The 10,638-nt window shown below is 39.1% G+C and overlaps 1 protein-coding gene across 3 annotated transcripts in view; it reads left to right on the forward strand.

The window, feature by feature from the left end:
* The window catches only part of SCP2 (sterol carrier protein 2), a 116,874-nt gene extending 114,152 nt beyond the window's left edge, over positions 1-2,722 (forward strand). For all 3 annotated transcript variants that reach the window (XM_025051902.1, XM_006919207.3, XM_006919209.3), the window contains one exon: positions 1,775-2,722. In XM_025051902.1, coding sequence (XP_024907670.1) covers positions 1,775-1,870 — 96 coding nt within the window. In that variant the 3' untranslated portion in view covers positions 1,871-2,722. The remainder of the gene's footprint in view (positions 1-1,774) is intronic.
* The last annotated feature ends 7,916 nt before the right edge of the window (positions 2,723-10,638 follow it).

Genomic DNA, 10,638 nt, shown 5'->3' on the forward strand with positions numbered 1-10,638 from the left:
GCCTCAGCTTGACTTGTTTTAGGTCTTGCTCTTGTGGTCCCCTGGTAATTTGAAAGACTGGATAAAACAACTAAACCTGACTCTTACTTTTATTCCTTTTTAAAATGTTTTTCTAAGCACCTGAGCATATTTCAGTTGATGCGTTGACAAACGAGTCATACATTTGTGACGTTTCAATACACACCAGTAGCACTGACATTTCTACCCACTGAGCCTGCTCCAAAAATCTGGACAGAACAGAGGCCACCAGTATAGGAGCTGGCTGTCATCCTCCTTCCCACCCACTGCTCCTTATTCTGCTGTGCTCTCACTCCATACACTTCCTTGGCAGGGTGGTCAGAGTTCGCACATCAGCCACCCTCCATTCTCAGTTTGTCTGTTTACCTTTTGGGGAGCAAAGTATCAGCTTATTTTTCTTGAATATCTGTTATCACCCAAAGGAATTAAAGATAAAAAATGGCAGACCTTTCTATTAATGTGCTAATGACCTCCCCTTCTGATCAGTAGAGGATTTGACTGGAAACCATTATATTCAGTGGAAATTATAATTTCAGTGTTTGGCTACAGTTGAAACAAAGCAGCATGTTCTCCAGCAGCAGGCACACATGAGGAACATCTAGGGGCCAGATTGAAAATGATTCTTATGTTTGGGTTCTCGAAACGGTAAAGATTCATGTTTTCTCTGTAATAATTAGTGAATAGAAAGTCATTTTCTCTTTCAGTTTAAAAAAGGGAAAGCTGGTGAGTTTCTCTTTTAGGTACTGCTGGTCCATATTTTTAAAGGACATATGTTAAACATATTGTGTTCTGAGACACCTGACCTTTAAGTCATCAGACAGAAGGCTGTGTGCCATATAGAAAGGAAATATTTAGTTTGTCCAGACAGAGGAGGGGAAAAAAGGAATTAGTCACCCTTACCAGAGGTGTAGTAAAAGCAGAGCTCCGTGCATTCCCATGGATGAGGCGGAAGAGTTCCTGGCTTTGTAAAGTACTTGTTAAAAAGCTTAGACTGTCAGGAACTTTTTTCATCTAGCCCTTCGTTATTTTAAGGAGTGAGTTAAAAGACTGAGATATATCAGGGAAATCATGCTGTGCTCCCAATTTTGATATTTCTCTAAAGTTTTCCTGGGATTTTGTTATGTGACAAATTTAGCAAGCATCATGTGACCTAATCACAGGCATTTGTTAAATGGAACAAATTGTGGCTCTGCACTTCAGATTGGTTTGATTTTTCTTACTGAGTCAAAGATTAACACAAGTACCTCAGTCTCAGCAGGCTGCCTGGCCTCCCTCTGTAAGGGAAAAATTCTTTATCGTGTAGACCAAAAACGGAAAAAAATTGGTGACACTTCATTCATATTGTATTCCAAGAGTTTCTAAGTGTGTTATGCATGTGCTTTTTCTGTCCGTAGACTTCTTAAAATTTCGGTTCATACTCCTGATCCACATGTAATGTTTTTAAACAAAATCAGTCTGGTATGAACCCACTTAGCCTCGTATTGGAAAATGTACCACCATTGAGGACGGCAGGTAAAGGCAGACTCAAATTCTAGGAGCAGACCTTTGGGAAAGATGTACCTTTTGACTGTGCTGTGTAAAGATTCATCCTTTTGAAGAATCTGGTTCTAAATCTATTCCAGAAAGCCAAATTTTACATTTTGAACAAAGGAAGAGACCTGATAAATAAATTATCTTAGGGCTGGATAGTCTAGAAATATCAGTAATCTCAAAACAAAAACACCAAGTAATAAATTTTCTTTCTTCTTACTCGCAGGCCTTCTTTCAAGGCAAACTGAAAATCACTGGCAACATGGGTCTGGCTATGAAGTTACAAAATCTTCAGCTTCAGCCGAGCAAAGCTAAGCTGTGAAGAACTTCTTTGCCTACCTTTGAAAATCAAGATGAGACATATAGATATATATCCATATATTTCCTTGTCAGAACTTAGACTGAAACCATGCATTGGCAAATAGTACAAGATGTGTTTTTAAATGGGTGTGACCAATCCTGTTTTTCCTAAGCTCTGGGTGAATAGAGCCTGATGGTATACTACTGCTTTGCTGAATTGCATACAACTGTGCATTACAAAGTTAATATGGTAATTATGGTTTGGGGCAAAATTGAGTTTCAGAATAAAATTAGGAACAGCAAAATCGAAAAACTATGTAAACAAAAGCTCTCATTTTGCTTATAAAGTATATTTAAGGATTATTCTGCTGAAGATTCAATTTAAGTTTTCCTTGGGAGAACTAGAGAAAAAACAAAATACCAGTAGCTGGCCAGTAATTAGTGTTATGCACTCAATCTATTTTCCATTAATAGTTTTTAAAATTCTGTACTGGGATTTTAAAAAATTAAAATTTTGCATTTTGCGTCATCCGAGTGGTATTTTATTCCCAAATGTAAATAAAAGAAATATCACAGCTTGGGGGGGAAATTTGTAGCAGCACACAGGCCTATTTTTAAAGTAAAAATATTTTTAAGTGGGTTTCTTTCTTGAAAAATCATTGAATAAAATTTGCTTTGAGATGCACAGTTTTAAAATTATCTCATTAACTCGTTTCTAAAGCCCTCAATCCTTTGTTATAATTTTTAGTTTCATATGTTTACTTTAATTATTCACATTTATCTTCCTAGTTATTTCTTATAACTCATTAAGATATTGGATAAAATAATGCTTTTGGAAGAATGTTTAACAGAAAATTAAAATAGCTCTTCCTGATCTCCTTTGTTTTTATTTCGTATGTTCTTTTTGTTCAGGGTTGTCTAATTGGTGGAGAATAAGAGAAAGTGGAACATTGGGGGATTTACAGTCTGTGTCATTGATATATTATCTACTGGTTACTTTGACATAATCACTAGTTCTTGATTAGGGACGCTGTGTGTGTGGGATGCCGTGTGTTGTCATGGAAGGAACACTTGACTAGGACCCGGGATTCTTGCTTCATTAGGCAAATAACTGCCTGCCTGGGCCTGTTTGCTAAACTTTTAAAAGAGGAAACTTAAAGTACATGCTCTCTAAGGTTTCTTATGCTCTGATCATTTTGTGAGTCTACTCAGAGCCCAGCAGAACTGTTTGGGAGTTACATAGACCCCAACTTTCTGTTGTTAACACGTTACTTCACCCCAAGATGGTCAGAGGCAAAAAGCCAGGTGGCTTCATTCCTTTGTTTAGATGTTTGGAGCCTGTGCGAATCAAGTCAGGATGTGGATCAGACCAGTGGTCCCCAATCGTTTTGGCACCAGACACCAGTGCTCCTATGAGAAGCTAATGCCTGATGATCTGAGGTGGAGCTGAGGCAGTGATGCTACTAGCACTGGGGAGCGGCTGCAAATACAGATGAAGCTTTGCTCACTTACCTGCCGCTCAACCTCCTGTTGTATGGCCCGGTTCCTAATAGGCCACAGACTGCTACCAGTTCATGGCCCCGGGAGTTGGGGACCCCAACCTTAGACCATTTAACTTTGCATGTTCTGTGACCAGCAGAACAGTATTTGGCGATGGGGCAAGATAATAAATTAAGCTAATATAAGTTGATCTCAAGTCCCATAAAATGAATTCAGAACACAGACCTACTTTCTAATCACAGTAGCTTCTTACTCCGAGAAGAAAAAGACTTGAAGAAAAAAGTTCCAACACAGTGTTTGATTTATTTCTAATTTGGATTTGCTACATCTTTCTGCTTTCACTTGTCCCAGCTAACACGAGATACCTGAAACAGGCTTTAGGGTAAACCTGAAAAAAAACAAAAACAAAAAAGAAAAACAAAAACTGGTTCTTAGAGTAGAAATGTATTCATATACAAGTGTAATTTATATGTATAATAGAAAATTACTTAGTGATGAAATCTAGTAGCGGTTTAATTTCTAGGGAAGCATCATGATTTGGAGGGAAAAGGTTAGCAGGTCTGGACTGAAACTGCTGCTGTTACTGGTCTTGCTACTTGAGCAGGTTGAGTCTCAGTTGCCTGATTTATAAAGTGGAGATATTAATATTGACCTCCCAGAATTGTTGAAAATCTAGAGAGAGAACATATGTAAATACCTAAATTAGTATTAGGTACATCGTAGTCATTCTTAGTTCTCCTACTGAAAATGTGAGTTCCCTTCCTGTCCCTACCACTACCTCTACCCCTTGCCTCCCTGATAACGTGATACGATGTCTGTAGTGTTTTCTTATGTGCCACTTTTTGAGTCTTTTTTCATTTGTTCATTCACTGAACAAATATTTGTTGAATGCTTACCACACATAGGGTAGTATATTGAGCATACAGTGCTAGGCACTAGAGATAGTGGTGAGCTAACCTCCCCTCCACCCCCCGATTTACAGTCTAGTGGGAGAGACAGTCAATCAAAGATATGAATAATTACTATAGACTGTGGTGTGCCATGCAGGAAATAGGGTGCTGGGATGGAGAATCACAGTGAGGGGTCTCCTTTGATAAAGTGGATAAGGGAGACATCTCTGAGTGGGTAATAGTTAAGCTGAGTTCTAAAGGTTAAGGAGTGAACTGTACAAAGAACATTGCATGAAAGGGTAGAAAGGGGCCTGGCTTATTCCAAAAATTGAAAAGGGTCCATGTGAGTGGAATATAGTCAGTGGGAAGGACAGGCCCAAGATTAGGTTGGATAGGTACACAGGAGCCAGTTATATTGCAGTTTGTTCATCACGGTAAGGCATTTGTATGTCATTCTTAGTGCAGTTGGGATCTATGGAAGGTGTAGGTTTTTGTATGTTTATTTCTCACTTATGCTGCATATCAACTTTGCCATCATATTCTAAATCACGAACCCAGGCTAATGGAGCTGCTACTCTCTGGAGCATTGTGCTCATCAGGGCAGAGGAAGAGAAAAAGGTATCATACATGTTGGCTCTTAAAGTTTCCACTCAGAAGTGATCCATATCACTTTTGTCCCCATTTCATTATCCCAGGAAAGTCACATGCCCCCTCCCACACACACACACTCACCAACTTCACAATCTTATGTCCCCATTTCATTATCCCAGGAAAGTCACATGCCCCCTCCCACACACACACACTCGCCAACTTCACAATCTTACGTGTCAGAAGGAGAGAATGGAGTTGGAATATTTTTGAAAGAACTGATGAACACAGAAGGGCTGTAAGCAGGGAAATGAAATTGTCACTGTAGCTGCTCTGTGGAGAATGTATTGGGATGGGGTGCTGGAGAATGGCTGTCTAGGTGCAAGAAGATGGTGTCCTGGACCAGGTTGTCAGTGGTGGAGCTAGATGTGGAAAAGTAAGCAGAGGCAGAGCTGACAGACTTGGTGACTGGATATAGGGGTAGAAATGACTTCCAGCGACTGGCCAGATGAATCTCAGGTCATGATGGGAATGATGAGGGGACAAGCAGGTTTTAATAAGTTCCACTTTTGAACTTGTTAACTTTGAGATGTCTGAGAGATTTCTCAGTTGAGATATCAAGGAGGCAGTTGGATTTACAAGATGAACACAGAGGATGAGATCAGTTTGGAGATACACATTTGAAAATCATGAGCCATGTGGGTGGTATTTAAACTACAGGAATGGATGATATCACCTGGGGAGGGAGAAAGGGAGGTTGGAGTAAGCTTTGAAGAACTTTAGTTTTTAGAGATCAGTCAGAGGAAGAGGAATCTGGCAAAAGTGATGAGAAAGAGGAGCTAGAGAGGTGGAGGGAAATTTTTTGAGAAGAGAGTATAGCCAAAGAGTGAGAATGTTCAGCTGTGTCCTATGCTACTGTGAGGTCAAGTAGGATGATGTCTGAAAAGCATCTACTAGATTGAATTTGGCAACATGGAAGTCTCTGCTGATAAAGGCAAAATCAATTTCAGTGGAGTAGTAGAGATAACAACAATTAGATTGGAATTGGTTTTATAAAGAGCTATGAATAAGAACAGAAAAGTTCCATTTGGTAGCGATATATTCAGTTTCCAAGTGGTTAACACAGAGCAAGCACTTTAGCTAATACTTTCATTCTAAGTTATCTTACATGTGCTGTTCTCTGGGCCCACCCTCACCAGTCTCTCCCTGTCCCCCAGCCCCCACCTTATCCACTTGGCAAATTCCTTCTCATCCTTTTCTTAGCTTTCAGGAAGCTGTTTGTCACAAATGGTGCAAATCATTTCTTTGTAGTAATTTGTTCCTGTCTCCCACACAACAGAGAGCTCATTAAGGGCAGGGAGAACTGCATCTCATGCATTTTGATACCCCTAGCACAAAGTGTTGGCTTACTGTCACTAGAAAATGAATGAGATAAGCTGAATAACAATTTTATATTCGTAGGGGACATTTCTGAGGATAGGAACCTCATCACAGAAATGCATTCTTTATTACAATGATCTTCTGCTGCCCTGATGATGAAAAAAACATTAAAAATTCTCTGTTAGCTTGACTTATCCTGCCCTTTCTTTGAAAGTATTTACAGCTTCTCAGAACAATATTTCTACTTAAGATTAAAGAAGCTTTAAGTAATAAATACAAAAAGTCAGTTATTTGTAGTTTTATGACTTTTTTTTTTAAGATCAGAGTTTTTAGGGTTCTATTAAGTTTATTGGGATAACATTGGTTAATACAATTATATTAATTTTCAGGTGTACATTATAATTTGACATCTATATATTCTATTGTGTGATTACCGCCCAAAGTCCAGTTTCCTTCAGCTACCATATATTTGATCCCCGTTACCCACTTCACCCTCCCCTTACCCCCCTTTATATTGACCTCCTTTACCCCGTTTACCTCTACTCCCCCACCTCCTACCTTCTGGTAACCACTGGTCCATTGTCCCATGTCCCTGAGTCTCCGTTTGTCCTGTTCATTTGTTGCTTTTAGGTTTATATTCCACATATAAGTGATATCATGTGATTTTCAACTTTTTCTGTCTGCCTTATTTCACTTAGCGTGATTATCTCGAGGTCCATCCATGTTGTCGCAAATGGCAGTATTTCATCTCTTCTTATGGCTGAGTAATATTCCATTGTATATATGTACCACAGCTTCTTTAGCCAATTATAAGACACTTCGGTTGTTTCCATGTCCTGGCCACTGTGAATAGTGCTGCTATGAACATCGGTGGGCAAATAACTTTATGGAGATGAGTTTTCAAGTCTTCGTGGTAAATACCCAGTAGAGGGATTGCTGGATCATATGGTAGATCAATTCTTAGTTTTTTGAGGATCCTCCATACTGTTTTCCATTGCGGCTGTACCAATTCGCAGTCCCACCTGCAATATATGAGGTTTCCTTTTTCTCCGCATCCTCTCCAACATTTGTTATTACTTGTCCTGTTGATTATAGCCATTCTAACAGGTGTGAGATGGTATCTCATTGTGGTTTTGATCTGCATTTCCCTAATAGCGAGCGATGTTGAGCATCTTTTCATATATTTGTTGGCCATTCGTATGTCCTCTGGGGAGAAGTGTTATGATGTGTTTTTAAAAACAAAGTGGCCTAGTGTGTTCTGTGTGCATTAAAATCAGTAGTCTTATTGCTGTACTTGCCTAGATGAATTCTAACTCTCAGGTTTTATAATACATGTTGCATATGTAGAAAAACAATAATGCAGAACATAATTAGGAAGCTGAGGGTGGATGGAGGTTGGGGGCAGAGGAGTCAGTGAGGTGTGATTAGAAGAATCTGGAATCAGGTCCTGTCTGTCTGCTTTCTGGAAGCTAAGTTAGGACAAGGCATGTAAGCCTTGCCAGCCTTTAGTTTTTTCCTCTGCACGAGGAGGGGACTGTGTGTGTGTGTTGTTTTTTAATAATCTCATTAGATTGTTAACACCTTGAGGGCAGAAACTCTGTTATTCATCTCTGTGTCTCTAGTATTAATACAATGTCTGCCAGAATAAGCATCAATAAAAATTTCTTGAACAAAGGAAGATTAGACAGTGATCACTAACGTTCTTTTTAAATTGTAAAATACTTGGTCAAAGGCTCAATCACATATAAATATAAACTTGTTTTCCTCATATATGTGACCCTAGAAAAAAAGAAATATGAAATTGAATACGTTCTGAAACTTTAGCAGTTTCAGAAAATAATACGTTTAAAGCAGCCTGGTTATAGTGAGAAAACTTGGGGCCCATCAGATGAGGGTTTTGGTCCTAGCTCTGGCACTTAAACAGCTTTGGGACCTTGAGATAATAATGATTCTGAGCCTGTTTCTCTCTTTGTAGAAAGGGAATAATAATAATGCCCACTTTGTTGGTTGTGAGGATTAGTAATTGTAGCTGTGAAATCAGGCACTCAGTAGATGGTGCCTAGTGTTTGGGAAAATTTTCTTTTTAACATGAAGGAATTTATTCATTGGAACATTTTGTGACAATCCTTTGAGTTCAGATAATCAGCTGGCTTCAGGGTTGAGGACAAGTTGCATTTTTTTAATTGACTGTCTGCATTCTTACATTTTCCTTAAGAATCATTAAAATTTAATAGTCTCTGTAACTAAGTGAATGAATATAGAATTATTTGGTTTGACATTCAGAAAGTTTGCATTTCAGCCAAAGATTACAGTTCTTGCTGCCTGTGGCATGGTTGCTTTTTGAACACAAAGAAGTTACTTGATGTTACTGACTAGAAAAAAAAGATAATCAGCCAGATTGTACCTCTGGGTAAACTACTCTGTGGGATTGAGTTTGTTTAGAGACCACACTGATAGGAATTAGGAATTTGGGGTATAGTACTAAACAGCTAATGAGGGCCCTGAAAGATTTATGCACTATCAGGAACCACAGCCATGTCTGGCCAAATTTTAGAGTTTTTCTCAATAGAGAGTTACAAAATCCACTGGAAAGGTCCAGTATTAATATCTATCTGGAGACTGCTGCAAACAAACAGCTCTTTAGTTCTTGGTAAGAACAGAGAATATCAGGCCAGATTTCTGGCCCGTAAGAAATGTGGCGTCTGATTCCATTTGGCAGGAAGTTTAATCTGGTATGGAATTTTAGCCAGGCTTCTTGGAGAAATATATTTTTTAAATGTATCATATCCAAAACTTAACTGTAAAAAGTAATGTCCATTTAGTCTATTCTATTAATAGTCATTTAAATACTTTGTAAATATTCACAGTACTGTTTTCAGCAGCATGTAGTAAATACTTGAGCTTTTAGTTCCTGAATTTGTGGCCATAAACTTTTATGTAAAATTGGGGAAAATTCATTGTAGTCTGCTGTTTATTTAAATTGCTGGCAGAAATGCAGTACATGCTAAGTTTTCTAACCAGCTACCAAGTTGGTTATTGTATAGTTCACCTTTTAGAACATGGCACCTCCTGTAGTGTACAGGACACTTGGTTCAAGATTAAACACTTCACTAGAAGTGGAATATGTAGAAAAGAAGTTCAGACATGAAGACAGCAATATCAGAGAAAGGCCGACTTAGGTGGGCTGAAAGGAGCCTTCAGCTTGACGAAATGATACCCAAGGATAGGGTGTGATAACAGTTCACAAATATTTGAAAGATGGTAAGACCAAAAAGGGGCAGGGGGAAGTTATTTTGCTTCAATATTAGAAGTAATAGGAAGAAATATAGAAAGGGAAGTTTCAGACTGAAAATCAGGTGAACTCCCTGACAATAAAAATTGGTCATGAGTGGCCTGAAAGCTCCAACTGCAGAGATGTTCCTAAGCCAGCTGGCAAAACAGGGCATTTCATTGTGGCAGATGTACCTTAACTGTGGCTAAGAAAGCTGAATGGGAGAACATATTTCATCGACAGCCACTCGTTTGAGGATTTCTTCTTCTGTCATCTATCAAAACCTTTCTTTTCCCCCTATGGGCCAGAAAGAAGACTTGATTCTTTTTTATTTACTTGTTTATACCCTGACTTGTTCCATGACTTACTAGATATCTTTGGAGGAAACAGGAGTATTCAAAAGCTTTCAAGTTTTCACAGTGTGCAAGCAGCCTGATCATCTTTTTGTTAGTCCATTTTTGATTTAGTTTAAGGTAGTGGAATTTTCAAGCCACAGAATGGTAGCTGAACGAGAGGAGCCAACTCTCATTGGAGTTTGAAGCTGAAGATCGGAATTTGAATTCTGGTCACCTAAGTAAGTTACCTAACCTCCCTGAGCGTCAGTTTCCTAAAATTAAAGGGGCAATAATACTACCATGCTTGTGGTGAAGATTAAGTGAAATGATGTATAGGAAAATGCTGTTGTACCATGTACTAGTTTTAGTTATTAATGTTTGTATTAGTTTTCTATTGCTACTGTAACAAATTACCACAAATTTAGTGGCTTAACTGGACACAAATTTATTATCTCATAGCTCTGTAGCTCAGAGGTCTGGGTGAGTTCGGCTGGTTTCCTAGTTCAGGTTGCACAAGGCCAAAGTCAGGCTGGCTGCCCTGGACTCTTACCTGGAGGCTCTGGGGGAGAATCTGCTCCACAGTCACTCAGGATGTTGGCAGAATTCAGTTCCATGTGGGACTGAAGTCCCTGTCTCCTTGCTGGTAGCCTGCGGTTGTTCTCAGCTTCTAAAGGCTGCCTGCATTCCCTTCATCTTCAAAGCTAGTCTGGTCCTCTTGTTTTAAATCTCTCTGATCTCCCCTTCTGCCTCATCTCTCCTACCTCCAGCCAGACAAAGTTGTTTTTAAGAGCTTGTGTGCTATGGTTAGGCCCACCTGGATAATCCA

Source organism: Pteropus alecto, unplaced genomic scaffold (genome assembly GCF_000325575.1).
Source record: "Pteropus alecto unplaced genomic scaffold, ASM32557v1 scaffold25, whole genome shotgun sequence".
NCBI classification, from domain to species: Eukaryota; Metazoa; Chordata; class Mammalia; order Chiroptera; family Pteropodidae; genus Pteropus; species Pteropus alecto.